This window comes from Indicator indicator, chromosome 6 (assembly GCF_027791375.1).
Source record: "Indicator indicator isolate 239-I01 chromosome 6, UM_Iind_1.1, whole genome shotgun sequence".
NCBI lineage: Eukaryota > Metazoa > Chordata > Aves > Piciformes > Indicatoridae > Indicator > Indicator indicator.
In genome coordinates, this window is record NC_072015.1 from 27777009 (window position 1) to 27793233 (window position 16225).

The window sequence follows — 16225 nt, forward strand, 5'->3', positions numbered from 1 at the left end:
TCTTTCCTTTAATTTTGTCTATCCCTGCCCCCACCTAAAGCAGTCATATGTGTGTAATACAGTCTTAGGAATCTAGAGCAATGTTATTTTGAGGTTTGTTAGATTGGAATGAAAAGGGGGAATAATTTTTATTTTTAAATTTCAAACTTCTGTTTCACAATTTGAAATAATAAAGCAGTAGGTGTGTGGCTCTTGCATGCTCTGTGTTGCATTACTGAAGTTCTACTATATTAGAAGTTGAATTTTCTCTTTAATTTTGATGTTTATCGCCCTCTTCAATGCTGAGCTTGTTACACAGGCACTAGAAACAGGTGTTCCTGGGCTGACCTTCATCCCAGTAAATGGCATTAATAAATATTTCTTTTTCTCTTGTATAGGTTATCGAATCGCTGGGGATTATTATATACAAAGCCCTGGACTATGGTTTGAAGGACAATGAAGAGCGAGAATTAAGTCCTCCACTGGAGCAGCTTATTGACCACATGACTAATTCCACAGAAACAGATGGGAGTAGGGATGAAGGCTATGATGCTCTGGATGACGGGGTGGAGGATGATGATGACGACGATGAGGAAGTCGAGGCCATTCATTCCTATAAAGACGTCATGAAGGTACAGCAATGGGCAGTTTATCTCCTATTTCACTGGTTTTATCAGCAAGAAAATAAACCCTGTTTTCTATGTTATTGTCTAGTGTGGTACTGGCTGTATCATTTTTTTATTTCCCTGGTCATTCTGTAAGGTTTGCTTGCAAAAATGACATGCAGGAGTGTTTCATGTTTGACAGTAAGCAACAGAAAATCCATGATCAAATTCATCATTGGATGTACCATTAACATCCCATTCTGATGTCAGCCATGCACTGTACAGTCAGCCTTCCATGTTGAATTACTTTGTGTACACTTGGACACTTGGTGGGTTGTTTCAATTAATTCACCTTTTCATTGGTGCAATATTGATTATTCCTTATCAGCTTCTTCCTTTGCCATCCTCTTCTGCTGAAGGATTGCTTTTATAAGAGTAACTTATTTGTAGGGGGTGAATCGGGCACAGTATTTCAGTGATGATCATCATGGTTGTGGTTCTGGAGCTGAGCTGTGAGATTTGGAAATAGGGTTGATGAGTTTTAATTGCAACAAGTTCTTTAATGTTATCTGGGCTACTGTGAACAGTCATTTAGAAGTATTAACCCCCTAATTTATGCAGAACAAATTTAGAGCCCAGTGAGCTCTTAGTACAGACAAAGGTATTAGGGAGCATGGATTTTGACAAAATTTGTCTAATAGGTTAAACTTGTAAATAATCTGAGAGTTTAATACAGGTTGGAAAATTGTGTGCTGTTTATTACCACTTCATAAATGCAGGTCATAGTTAAGAACCAGAGGCTTAGTATATTACAAAAATTCAGAGTGCAGTGGTGCACTCTGACTTTAGAAGAGTATCCCAGATTGTGCATCAGGACACTTCAACACACAGGTACAGGACCCTACTGAAACCTGCCCCTTCTGATGGCTTGACAGTAAAGACGGAACACTGGAATGGGAGTAACTTTTGAGATACTTTTGTATCCTCTTTGCACCAGAAATAAAGCTAAATGCTTCATGCCTTTGTTTTTGATCCCTGTCTCAGAGAAGCAAGGATTAGACAGAGAAATGAATTCTCTGCGCTGGGCAGAGTCTGGCTGGGTGAAGTACTCTGCCCTTCGAGCCCCTGCTGTGCTGAGTCTGTTCCCTCACTGTGGGCAGGAGTGAAGGTGGCTTTGCTCTCTCTTCTCTCTGCTACTCCCATTGCCCAGTCACCTTCTCTAGAGGTGGCCAGCAGCACACTGCAAAGCCCACATGACAGCTGCCCCAAACAGCACGCTGTTAGCATAGAGGATAGATGCAATGTATTGTGTCCTTTTTTCCTCCAGTATGGCAAAATACAGTCCCAGTTTTTGGGAATAGGCATCCATTACCTTACTTACCATTTTCCAGGTTAGGGGAGGGTTGAAGAATGGCCTTATAATCAGTTGGGTTGTTAGAGGTAGTTTTACTTAGTGCAAAGGCAGATGAGAGCTTTGTATACACAGAGCTGAGAGCAGTGGCTAGTAGAAGTGATTATTTTGTAAGGTTTTTACTTGATTTCTGCAAACAGGAAATGATAAGCTGGATAAGTGTTGCTGAACTCTTGTCAGTTCCTCTGGTGCACATCTCTGAAATAAAAAAAAGGGTAAGAAGATGCTTGGTCAGGTTTCAGCTATTAAGGCTGATGAATGGCATCTCTCTGGTCTGCTTCGTTAATGCCTTATCTCTGCTAGTCTGAAGAACCTGCCTATTTATAGGCTTTAAAATCAACATCTGACATTTTAAATTACAGCATCTTTTGCCATGAATTACTGCTTTTGTGTCTTCACCTCGCTGAACTGTTGTTCAGCTGGCATTTCTACATCATCCTAACTTCTACTCCCCCACAGCTGTCCAGTATCTGAAAGGGACCTGCAAGAAAGCTGGGAAGGGACTTTTTACAAGGGCTTGTAGTGATAGGGCAAGAGGGAATGGATTGAAGCTTGAGGAGGGCAGGTTTAGAGTAGATATTAAGAAGAAATTCTTTGTAGTGAGGGTAGTGAGACAACACAGGTTGTCCAGAGAAGTCATGGATGCCCCCTCCCTGGATATGTGCAAGGCCTTGAACGTGGTCTAGTGGAAGGTGTCCCTGCCTATGGCAGGGGCGTTAGAACTAGATGATCTTTGAGGTCCCTTCCAACCAAACCATTCTGTGAATCTATGAATCCTCTTTTCTGTTGTTGCATTTGCATGACATATTTGCTGCAGGCTCAGCTCTTTGACTGGGCTGTATTCCTGCTCTGTGTCACCACTGAACTGGCAGTACCAGCATTGTTCTGCCACAATTTTTACATGACTGCAAACTTGGCACATCCTTTTTGCTTGACTTTGTACCTTTTGAGGGCTAAGACCATGTTTTGCTTGTGGCTTTTTTTTTTTTTTTTTCCAGAAGTGATAATCTAAGTTGCAGGCTACGCCCTTATTTACCTGGTGACTGATTCATAACAGTAGTATGTGATCTTGTGATTATTGTCATTCTCTCTTGGCAAGACTCACTGTGGAGCTTTCTCCTTGCAGGTTATAGTGAATGAAGAAGTAGGTTTGCTCCTTGAATTGAGCAATTGTCATTTTTGCCTACCCTGCATTCTCTGAAGTGCAAGCTTGGACAGGGGTGAAGATGGGCTTTGTGCTGCTTATATTTATTTTTAAGGTTTTTAACTATTCAGTCTCCAGTATGGACATGATTTTGTCCTTAAATTCTTCTGTCCTTCTACAGAAAATCTCATTGTCAGGTCCACAGAATCATACAAAATCACAGAATGGCCTGGGTTGGAAGGGACCTCTGAAGGTCATCTAGTCCAACCCCCTCGGCAGTCATCAGGGGCATTCTCAACTAGATGATGTGGCCCAGAGCCCTGTTGAGCCTCACCTTGAATATCTCCAGGGATGGGACCCCAACCACCTCCCTGGGAAACCTGTTCCAGTGTTCCACTACCCTCATGGCAAAGCACTTGTTCCTAATATCCAATATAAATCTGCTCTTCTCTAATTTCAAACCATTGCCCCTCATCCTATCACCACAGACCTTTGTAAACAGTCCCTCTCCATCCTTCTTGTAGGCCCCCTTCAGGTACTGGAAGGTCTGCCTGCTACCAAGACTGAGTTTTTCATCATAAATCACTAGTATAGGTGAGCCTATTTTGTGATTAAAAAACAAAAATACATATGTGTCAGGTTTTTCTGTAATGTGGAGCAGGCAAAGTCATTCCTGATCCCTCCTGTAACCTGGAAAATGCTGATTAATGTGGTGGACACCCAAGAACTGGTAAGTGCTAAATAGCACTGCCAAGATAATCATTGGCAGAGGTCCCGTTGGGAGAAGGCACAGACAAGCTTCAGTGCTGCTCCTTGGTGTGTTTGTCTTATTTGGCTTTTGATTTCCTTGGCAGGACCAACCTGCTGCACAGACTCCATCCACTGTTTTGAAAACTGTATCTATGAAGAGAGGAGACATTGGTTGCCAGACACTTAAGTCTTTTAGTCTTTGATGTGTTTTGGGTATGGCAGCCTTAGTGCAAAGGAAGGGAGAGACAGTAAGGAGTGGATGTTTTCAGGCAGATGCTTCCCTTGTTTTGGGGCCTTCTTCCCTGCCCTCATCTGCAGTCCCTACACACCATGCACGTAGGGTACAGCAGAGCAGTACATCTTGGGAGTGCCAGGCTCGCTCTGCACATACACAAGGACATTGTACGTGTGTACAGTGAGCCTAAAGGACTAGCAATGCTGCAGGTTGGCAGCACATGTATGGCTTGAGGAGCCTTGAGTCAACAGAGGTTATGGACAGAGTGGGCCTGGCATGCTGGGTGGTGTTGGGCTTGCTAAGGGTGTGTGAAGTCCTGTCATGTGGCACCTTTATCACAGCATGTGGCCCTCCCTGATACCAAAAGGAGATGAGGCAGTTTATCAACCTCTTCCAGGGTATAGTCAAACCCTAATTCCACTCCTAATCTTAATGTTATCTCAGTCCTTATCTCAAAGATCTCTGCAGCCAGATGGCTTAAGCCAGCACCAGTTTTCAGCTTAACCTGCCAGCACTTTCTAAGCTGCACTTCATCAATATCCGCTGGCTTGAGTCTCAATCCTAAATCTAATTCCAGTATTATCCTTTATTCTTGGCCAGTACCCCCTTCTAATTCCAGATGTAAATAAGGCCACAGAACCCCTCAGTAGGGGTTTTCGGTTTGTACTGATATTTGCTGGGTGAACTGCCATCCCAGCCCTGTCATTGCTTCCAGCTTTCAACATCTCACTATAGCCAAATTACTACTGCCAGTATTAGACTTAGCTCTTCTTCAGAGCAGAGGTTCTCAGTAGTATCTGCAGGTCGTGACACTAACTTTTGTCACTGCCTCTGCTACTTTCTTCTGCAGGTCTTGTAGAAGTCATATAAGGAGGCTATAAATGATCTTTCTGAACCTATGTTTTGCTCATACTCATGTTCACCTTTTGTCCTGACAGTTAATTTTAACAGGAGCTTTATCTGTACCCATGCCACACCTTATTGTCTCAGAGTCAAATATAGGTGGATGGCCCCCAGTGCTCAGTGGCCTTGCCTAAGTAATTATTTCCAAGTAGTGCAGTAATAATATTCATTAATTCTGACCCAAACATAACTGTTGTGCAACTGCTGCTTCACAAAGATGAATTAGTGACCCAGGTCCCATAGTAAACAAACCTCATACATAGGAAATCTCTTCACAGAGCTTTGAATTTGTATGAAAATTCTTTTCAGAGCAGCATGTGCAGTATTGTGTTATCTTGCTAAAAGAAATCGTAGAATGGTTTGGCTTGGAAGGGACCTTAAAGATCATCTAGTTCCAACCCCCCCACCATGCAGGGACACCTCCTACTAGACCAAGTTGCTCAAGGCCCCATTCAACCTGGCTTTGAACACTTCCCAGGCTTGGAGCCTACACAACTTCTCTGGGCAACCTGTTCCAGTGCCTGACCACTCTTGTGGGGAAGAATTTCTTCCTAATGTCTAGTCTAAACTGAGCTTCTTCCAGTTTGAAACCATTAGCCCTCATTCTGTTGCTACATGACTTTGTAAAAAGTCCCTCTCTAGCTATCCTATAGGCCCCCTTCAAATACTGAAGGTCTCCCTGGAGCCTTCTCTTCTCTCAGCCTGTCCTCACAGCAGAGGTGCTCCAGCCCTCCTGTCCCTTTTGTGGCTTCATCTGGACCCATCCCAAGAGGTTCATGTCCTTCTTGTGTTGTGGCTCCAGAGCTGGACCCAGCACTGCAGGTAGGGTGTCACCAGAGTAGAGTGGGAGAATAAACAAGATAATGATTTGCAGTATTTTTATTGGTAGGAATCCATCTTTGTGCTTTGTTTTGTAAGCAAAGAGGAAGAATCAGTTCTGTTTCTTGTCCAGAAAGCACCCATATTTCAGATATTGTCCTTTGAGCTCTGTCATGGTCTCTAAATGAGAACCTTGTAAATTTAGGTGACTCGTATGCCTTGGTAGATCAGATATAGGACTGACCTCTTTCACCTGGAAGAAACTGAAATTTACAGTGGTGATACCAATCTGCTTCTGTTTTGTTTTGAGTACTGTGATGGTAGCTCAGATCAACGAGCTATGGCATGTGTAAATTTATAGTGGAAAAGGAGAAGATGTCCTTTCTACATGCAATTACAGGTGGGATGAGGACATCTACATTTAGATCTGAGAATTTTGGAGGCTCCCTCTGAGAACATACATTATTATAGTGTGAACCTGTGAGAGATGAACCAGAAAATGCACTGAAAAACAAGTCTGGATATTTGCTTGTGGCAGTTACAGAGTTCATGTTGCTGGAATTCAAAAGCCCATAATTTTTGCCTAGTCCATGGGGTTTAAACTAGGTTCAGCTTTCTGGGAGTGGAGTTCTGTTTAGGTCTGGGTTTGCTTGAGGGTTTTTATATGAGCCTGCAGAAGAGTAGTTATGTTTCAGTTCAAAACAAGCAACTTGGAGTGTACCTTGTAACTCACTCTCTAGCTGGTGAATATTTTGGAACCATACTGAGATAGTAACCAGTGCCCCAAATGTTGCCAGTGCATTTTGTGTTAAAAGAAAGACAGCAGCATTAAGCATAGAATCATATTGTAGAATCATAGATCAGCTTAGGGTGGAAGGAACCTCAGAGATCATCTAATCATCTCATCCAACCCCCACTGCTATGGGCAGGGACAGCTCTCAACTAGACTTGTTGCCCAAAGTCTCATCCCATCTGGCCTTAAACACCTCCAGGGATCTACAACCACTCTGGGCAGATAGCATTTTTCAAAACCATTGGAGTCAATACATTAAGACAAGTGATCAGCTCTCTTTTCTTGAGACCTGCTCTTAGTGCACTTCAGCATCACATTGCTATTCTTGATGCATCTTCTTTTGTGAGAAAGCAGTCTGTGTCTCCACATGATACAGAGGGTTCCCTTCACTTTTGTTGTAACAGTACTTGAGCTTGATTTGCTGGCTTATCCAAAAATTAATCATCTTCTGCCTGTGAATCTTCAGTTGGTCTTGAGACCCTTTTTGTAATGTCAAGGAACCTCTTGTCCCAGCCATTTGATTCCTTGGAAGTGCAACTGTCTAACTTCTGTACCTCTGAAATTCTGAGGGGCCAAGTTCTCCTCTGGGTGTTCCTTTTTGCAGTTTAACTCTTTGGATACATGGGTTAGCAGCAGACTTGGTAGTGTTAGATAAGGGTTGGACTCCATAATCTTAAAGGTCTTTTCCAACCAAAATGATTCTGTGATTCTATTTGTGCAGGCTGAGTAAACTGTGCTGCTGACTGAGCCATGAAGGGAGTCAGTGTTTGAAGCTCTGGTGGCTGTGCAGGCTGTGCAGGAGGACAGACAATGCAACACAGAGCAGAAGTGTCTCTCTCCATGTCTGAGTATTTGTAATGTGTTAGCAATATCTCTGTGTTGTTGGGTTTAAAAATAAAATTATTTAACAGCAATAATAGAGGTTTGATCTGAAGGGCTTTATAAACAGCTGCAGAGCAAATGGATTTATGGCAACTGAGAACTCTGCAACCAACAGATAAGTAGAAGTGGAAGTAATTTTGTACTGTTCACAAGGTTTGTTTTGAGAGGTTTAGCATAGAACTGAATTATACCAAATGTGCTTGGGAGGAAATTGTTCCCCATGACTTCCCATTAGAAAATGGGCTTTTTTTTTTTTCTTGCTTTATTCTCACATAGAGCAGTGGAAACAATCTCTTCCATCAGTGTGGGCTTAGATAGATTGGAGTTTCTTATTCTGGGCCAGGAGAGAAAAACAAATCACATTTTCTGTGGTGATTTTTATCTTCCCATTGTGGCTCCCAGTAATGCATCTGCACCAGTTAAAAACCCTTGTACCTATAATACACATAATTACACTGGTATAACCTGTCTGGGGTCTAAAATAGTCTTGAGGAATCCAAGAAGTTGTCCAACAACAGCAGGAAACACAGATGGAGTGTTCAGATTGTTTTAATGTATGGGGAGGTTACAATACACCTGAAATTTGTGTGTGGCCTTTATGCATCTGAAAGAAGCAGCGCAGGGCATGGACTTTTTTTACCTTCTGTTTTTTACTGCAGTTATTATAAATCATTTATACATGGCTAAAAGAAATTTGCAGTTTTTAGTGGAGGTGGAAGAATTCTTTGGTGGTAGTGTATAAAATGCAGGCTTGGTCATGACAGAGCTTCAGTTTTCCCTTCCAGAATGCCAATATGTCAAATGTGCAAAGCAATCTGCTGGCAATAACATGTTTGAACCTGAGGTTTAGTCTGAAGCATCCATCAAAGAACTTACGTTACCCTGAGCTGCCTAAAACAGAGCCGGGAGACTAAAGCAGATCAATGAGTGTTTACTTTCACAAGGTACGTTTTGTTTGATCAGATTAATTTGAAATCCTAACTAATGACTGGAAATCGGGGTAATGGTCAATTAACACAGTGCTGTAGTGACCCATAACAAAGTAAAACCAGAGCAGAGCTGCTGTTACAAAAGTGACCCATACCTTCTCTGCCCAACGAATGAACCCCAGTGCTCAGCCGGGCAATGCAGCCTGACCTGTCCAAAGCTTGGAGGGATCTTCAGCATGTGCATATCTTCGACTCACCTCCCCTCTCCAGGTGTTAAAGCTGATAAGTGCATATGAGGCCACCATGGATGTTTCAGATTCACTGCCAGTCTGGTAAAGGCAGTAGATCTGCTCAGAAAAATTAGCCAGGACAGCAGCTTGTCTTACATTAGGGTTTGGCAAAGGTTCATCTTGTTGGGATCTAGTTCCCAACCACCCAGACTTTGCGGTCTGGGATGTTCCTGGCATTGCAGATAGCTTTTTAGCTCTATTGACTCCTTGTGCTACTTGAAAAGTGCAGGCTGCTTTTATACAGCTTCACATGACATCTTCTATCATGACTGTAAGGCACAAGTGTTCTTTGATTTCCATGTAATACCAGCATTCCATAGGGAATACCCCATATATGTTATCAGTACTCCATGTATTATTTACACCGTGTGTGTGATACATGTTTTAGTAGCCAAGTAAATTAAGGGTGACAAGCAAAGCTGCTGTACAGTTTTCTCTCTCATGTACCATTATCTGCTCAACATTTGCAGTAGCTGCACTCACAGGCTAAAATCAAAAGAGGAGATTAACTTATTTCTGCAGTTTTCAAGTTGTGCATGTACATCTCTTGTTTGAAATGGGCAGTATAGGTGTTCTCGTCATGCTCCACAGGTTCTCCACAACCTCCACAAGCAGGGTTTATGGTGTGGGAGAGAACTACTTAATTAGGCCAGTTGATTTAACGGGGGGAGAAATATGTTAGCCCTTCCAGGCTGAAATGAAAGGTCCAAAGGTAGAATCTCCAAGTGCTTGTCCACTGTAAGTTTTGGTATCTTTAACTTATGTGAGGTGTTGGAGCCTCACAATCAATTGCCCCATCCAGGAGAGGAAAGGTAGTTGTGGAAGCTTTGCCTTTTCTAGCTCTGGCTAAATTTGAGGGTGCTCAGAAGTTTGTCTTGCTGATAGCAGTTGTGTAAAAACCTATGGGCATGGCAGCTGTCAATATTGCTAGTTCAGAGTCACTTTAAGGGTGGCATAATTGCATTGCCAAACAAAATGGAAGCAGCAGAGGTGCTACAAAGATAGATGCTTACTTAATTCCTTACAGAGGCATATTGTACTGTAAGAGCAACATGGGAAAAGGAAAGAAACAGAAAGGGCCCTTTAATTAAGCCACTGTGATCTTCTTGCTTTTGAATTATTCAAGAGGGAGCCTTGGGCTTCAGGCAAAGTTTCTTTTGGTGCGTGTATTTCAGTACCAGTAACAGCATTAAAAGAAATGAAACATTTGGAGGAAAGTTGTTTGAATTGACTTAAGTACCACTAATTTGCCACATATTACTCTTTCTGTTTTTGGATATGCTCTGGATTACTGTGTTCCCGTGGTGCTATTTGCTGCTCCTCTTTGCTCAGTGTACTGCTGCGTGCTGTATTTTAGAAAAATACTGAAGTGAGATAAGGTCATTTGATATAAAGAAATAAGTAATGTTTACTAGGTTGTGCTGACCCCAAGAAGATCTGAATCTGAAAGTCAGAACATCATATTTATCCCAAAGATTGTTCTGAAGACAGAGAATGTTTTACATTTCTTAGTAAAAGGATTTTGTTTAAAGGTTTTGTTTAAAACATGTAGTTGCAACATACTTCAATAGTATTATAACTGAAGCAGTCTTAAGAAGTAGTTTTCAAAAGGCTGTTGTCCACTGGATACATGACCCTCAGTGGATTTCATAGAATCGTAGCGTGGTTTGGGTTGGAAGGGACCTCTTACGGTCATCTAGTCCAACCTCCCTGCAGTAAGCTAGGACATCTTCAACTAGATGAGGTTGATCAGACCCCCTTCCAACTTGACCTTGAATGTTTCCAGGAATGCCACATCTACCACCTCTGTGTGCAAGCTGGGCCGGTATTTGATCAGCCTTAGTGTAAAAAAACTTCTTCCTTGTTGTCTGAATCTCCCCTCTGTTAGTTTAAAACCATCACCCCTTGTCACAACCTGTCCTGCTAAAAAGTCTGTCCCTATCTTTCTTATCAGCCCCCTCTTGAGTACTGAAAGGCCACAATAAGGTCTCCCAGTTTTAGGTGATTGATTTCTAAATATTTTTAATGGAGTCACACAGTGGGACAAACAGTATTCTTGTAGGTGATGGCTTCAGTGGGTAATCTTAGCTTTGCTTTACTGCATTACTTAGGCCACCCCATCCCAAAGCTTGTGCATCATCCGCACACACAAACCTTGGATGAGTAGTTGTGGAGAATTATTTAATTCTGCAGCCTTCCTAATAACTCACAGCGACTTGTGCAGTAGCCCCGAGAGAAACTCTTTGTTAAGTCTTACAGAGCATGTGTTGAAGGGGAAGGGTAGGGTAGCTGGGTGCTGTAGGAAGACAACAGGCCTGGGAGTTCAGGCGTTTTATATGGGGAGGTGAAGCAAGCTGGCAACACTGAGCGGTAACTGTGGCTCCTTGTTGTTTGGAGACCCAAACTAAATCTTACAAAAAAGATTTAGCTGAGGGATCAGCAGGGGCATGGAGCTAAGGGATTGTGCTGAAGGAAGCCAGCTGCACATGGGGGTAATGCTTTGTGTGCTACTCTGAGTTTGCTTTGTTTAAAGCCTGTCAGGAAGGCACTAAGAAGACTTTTTTTGGAAGCCTGGTCAGACAGAAAACAGAGGAGGGTTTTTTTGCCTTTGACCCCAAGAGAGAACAAACCCCTTTGTATTACTATTATTTATGTATTTGCATCTCTGAACGAGAGGCTATCAACTTGATTTTAAACACTAGAAGAGCCAGGCATTTGTTCTATTGTTACTGAGTTCATGATGGCAAGGAATAACAAGCTACTTTGGGTGATTTAAACCAAAAGAGAGCTGTATGGTTTTTCTGCTTGGATTTCTGTTTGGACAAAACAAGCCTGGAGTCGGGGCAAGAAGGTCCTCGTGAACAATTGTGTTTGTTTTTCCATTTTGGCATGCCAGGATTTCTTGATGTGAGCACTAAGACTGACACTTGCTTCAGATGAGAAAGTTCTCATGATGCCAAATCTCTTTATGAATTGATCTCTTCCAATCATTTTGTGTCAATCAGTCCACTGAATCATAGTGTAAAAAAGCTATTTTATACAGTCACAGACACCTGAATAGATGGCCATAAAATACCCTTGCCTTCAATCTACTTTTTAAAATGAAATGATTATAAAGTATTGTTTAAAACCATGATGGTGTTGGGGGAGGAAAATGAGCTATAGGGTTAGTTTTTTTTATAAAATAGGTTTGACTTCTGTAGTGGCATCTAATACTAACAAACTAATGAAAAACCTGAGGTTCAGGAGAGTATTAGTCAGACATCATTTATTAGGTCTTTTCATGTCTGGAAAGAGTAATCATGTCACACTAGAAATATTTTTAATAGCTCAGGGGTGGAAAAAAAAAAAAAAACAAAACAAAGAAATACCAAAGACAGAAACAACAGCAAAACAAAAAAAGGCATTTGGAAATAAAAATATTCAGTAAGTTAATTTTTCCCCTGTGTTTGTGTTTAAGTTCCTATCATGCTGGACAGAAAGTGAAGGGATTCCTGTACTTAAGCTTCATCAGGAAAGCTGGGGACAGTAGGTGTAAATCCTTTAATGTAATTTTAAAGCAGCTTTGAACATGACAAAGTACTTAAGTGAATGATGTTGATTGACAGGTTTCATTTATTAAAGTGATGTCAGTTAGTGTCTTAAACAGTTGTCCTGGTTTTTCATTCTGGGCAGTGTAATTGGAGGTCAGCACATGGTCTGCTTTACTTTGAAAGTAACCACTGTGCTGGGTTTAAAAGGGTGATGTCAGTGCTTCTCACATCTGAATGTATTAGTGAGCCAAGGAGAGGTGTTTACTGCAGTTCCTTGTCCTGGGGATGGTGCTTCCTGCCTTTGCAGGCAAGGCACTTTGCTGGGGACTTTCTAGTGAAGAGTTTGTCTGCCAGAGACACTTGGCTTCGTGGTGTCGCCTTCAGCTGAAGTGTTGAAATCTGTCCTTACAGGCCTCTTGTGAGGACAGACTGAGAGAGCTGGGGGTTGTTCAACCTGGAGAAGGCTCCAAGGAGACCTTATTGCAGCCTTGCAGTACTTAAAAGAGGCATAGAAGAAAGATGGGGACAGTCTTTTTAGCAGGACCTGTTGCAATAAGACAAGGAGCGATGGTTTTAAACTGAAAGAGGGGAGATTTAGACTAGAGAGAAGGAAGAAATTTTTTGCACTGAGAGTGGTGAAATGCTGGGTTTCCCAGAGGGTTGGTAGAAGCTCCATCCCTGGAACCGTTCCAGGTCAAGTTGGACTGGACACTGAGCAACCTGTTCTAGTTGAAGATGTCATTTCTGCAGGGAGGGGTTCAGCTAGATGACCTTTAAAGGACCCTTTCAACCCAAACCATTCTGTGATTAATTTTGTGATTCTGTAAAACCTTTTAAAAATAATAACAGTCCAGCAAAATAGTTGTAAAAAATACACCTCTGAACACTACAGGTGGGGTTTTCTTTCCTACATTGGCCCACTTTTTGTCATAAGTGGCTGAAGTAGGAGAGAGAAAGAAGGGACGTGCCAGCTCCTTTCAGGTGCTTTCCTGGTGGACAGGAGATGCATGGCACTCATCTGCCCTTGGCCTGGCTGTAGGGTCAAGCGAACAGGTAAAACAGGATGGGTGTCTCTGTCACATCCAGGACACTTCCTACCATAAAGATGAAACTTTGTAATCTCCCACTGGCTATTACTTCTGCCTGGGTGCATGGCAGAGGTGAGATAACTGGCAAGATAAGTAGGCCACCCCCCACTAACCTCTATTGTCTTACATGCCTACCACAATAAAAGGATTAATAATTTTCTTTACTGCTCTGACAGGTAAAGATAACCTCTCTCTGAGGTTAATTTGGCAACTGTCAAGGACTTCTAATGAAAATGCTGCAAGCAGAATGGTTTTCTTGGCAGCTCCCTGCTGGCATCACACAGAGTTTGAGGGAACCAAGCTCCCCTCACCTTCCCCACCGTCCCCACCTTCCATCTGAAGTTGTCCTTCTTGTGGGACTCTGGTGTATACTTAAGGATATTGGCAAGAAGTCCTTCAGAAACACTTAATTTGGGGCTTTTTGACAAGAGAGTGATGTGTTCATCTATCTTTCCTGGCAGAACAAGCTGCAAGCTTTAGCACTCATCAGTTTTATACCAGCCCCTTTGTAGATGTGATGGTATATCCTAAATTCAGTTCAGAGCTGTCAACAAACTCCTAGTCAAGGCACTTTGCCAGTTATCCATCACTTTCAAGTTCTTCTATATGAGCTGCTGTTAAAGTGGCTTTTATCTTGCCGAGGGTAGCAATGTTTGAAACAGATTTATATATCTCCATATCTCATTACCTGTACTTTGCTCTTGTTTATTTTAAAAAGAACTGCCCTGAGTTTTGGCCCTCAAAGGTGGCTTTATCATCAAAAATGTCAGTACAAAAAAGATTTACCCAAGAGTAACAGTTGGTCTTTGACTACACACAGGAGTGTGCTCTACCATGATCACCCCTTTGATAACCTTATTCTCCATGGACTGAGGTCGCTACAGTATTAATTACCTTCCAAAGATTTAATGCTTTCTACATTTCAGCTTTGGAAGGCATTGATAAACATATCACAAAAAACCATCTATTGCAACAGAGATGTAGTAAATGCCTCTACAAGTTCCAGGGCTTTTAGAAGGTAGCTTTGAAGCTGAAGAACTGAGCTGGGAGTTCCTCCCTGACTTGCAGAGATAGATCTTTCATGATATGTAACTGAGAACAGGTAAATAATTATCTATGGTGGAGGTCCTTAGAGCACTTGGCACAGAATAGTTTAATTATTTTAAGAGCTGTGTTTGGAAACCAAGCGCTCGTGCAGCAGTTGACTGGAGAACTAGGGCAGTGATTTTCTTTTCTTTCCTTCAAATAATAAGATTTTGATGAAGAGGTGGCTGGTAGCTGGGTTGTGCTGTGTATTTCTTTTTATTGCTGTTTCTCATTGTTCATTTTTCTCCCAAATCATTCTCTGTCAAGGACACATCCCTTTTTCTGCAGAACATGCTTGTATTTGCAAGGCTCCTACTTAGATAAGAATGGATGTGATGTGGTTGAAAAGTGCAAAATTATGCTATGTTAGTTAAAAGCAAGGTAATAACAATTGAGAAGGCTCTTCAAACACTAAACTCTGTGTTTCTTTTCCAATGCCTTTTTTTTCATATGTGCAAAGAAACTAATTCCAAAAAGCATATTCAACATTTGAAAGTTCAGGTACCTCTTTTTGAAAATAAACCAAACTTTGCTTGTTTTTGCAGTTGGAGATTGGCCAAGGTGCATGGCTTTGCCCCCTTCCTTAAGTGGCATATTTTGAAATAAGCAAGACAACTGTTGGAAAAAGCAGTCAGATCCTAGGGAAAAAAATAAATGTTCCTGAATTCAGTTCATTAGCAAGAGAGGATCTCTCTAGATCTGTATCTTTGGGTTCTCATCCTTTGTTGTTCATCCTCTTTGGAAGCAAGGACTCATTCCTGTCCCCTCCAAGGAATCATAATGTTAAAATAAAACCAATATATTTGAAGAGCAAGAGATTAGCCATTAGATTGTACTGGAATCTTCACAATTTCTTTATTAGAAATCATGAAGTTTGTATTTCATAACTGTGCCTACAAGATCAGGACCTAAAATATACTACAAGATGCATAATAATTCCCTACAATTGTCTATTCTAGATTTCTATATGGGGACTGAAATCTTTTTTGCAGATAAGAGTGAAAATGGACCAGCAAAGCATGGTGGAAAAATACCCTCCAGCATCCTTTGTGATTTGGTCAGCTATGGCTTTGATCCAGTATTTTTGAATTTTCTTTATAGGAAAAGATTCCTGACCAGCTCAGTGGGCTTTGCATCAGCCTCAGATCTCCATTGGCAAAATAGAATTGGTCATTTCTAGTGTCACAAGGGCGAGAGGACACATGCAGCACAGACTGTGAGGCAGCCATGGTGAGGAAACCCCTGCAACATCACTCTGGTCCCTGTGGTTTAGGCTCAGTGATATCTGGGATGTATGGAGTGGCCTTGAATGCCTGACAGAGTGGTGATTTTACTCCACTTGGCAAGAAATGGATACAGCCAAAGCAAAGCAGTAAAGCTGCCTTTCCCTCAAGTCTCTGAGCATTCAGAGCAGTATAAACACCATCTGCAATCCCTACAGGTGGTTAATCCCACCTGTATTCAGGGTGTATGTCAAAGACATTGAGTCTAATTCAATTTCTAGTAATTACCATACTGGAGACAATTTCTAGGAATGCAGTGTGCTTAGAAGAAAAGGACACCTCCACTGGAAAGAACTGAGGAGAACACTCAAATAAGCAAGGATATATATTTGAATCAAAATTGCAGTACCTTATTTTTAACCAGGTGGTCAATAAATTATGGGTGATAGTAATTTTGTTTGTGCCTCTCTTAGAGGGAGTATATGTTTTAAGTATTAACATTTATATAACTGGTATGCTTGCTAAGACAATGACAGTGTAAATTCAATGGCTGTA

General features: G+C 41.7%; 1 protein-coding gene across 1 annotated transcript in view; it reads left to right on the forward strand.

Annotated features, from left to right (window-relative positions):
* Nucleotides 1-467: 467 nt before the first annotated feature.
* SPIRE1 (spire type actin nucleation factor 1) overlaps nucleotides 468-16225 on the forward strand; it is a 73338-nt gene continuing 57580 nt past the window's right edge. The window contains exon 1 of the mRNA XM_054381602.1: nucleotides 468-611. Within this exon, the coding sequence (XP_054237577.1) occupies nucleotides 483-611 (129 nt within the window). The 5' untranslated portion in view covers nucleotides 468-482. The remainder of the gene's footprint in view (nucleotides 612-16225) is intronic.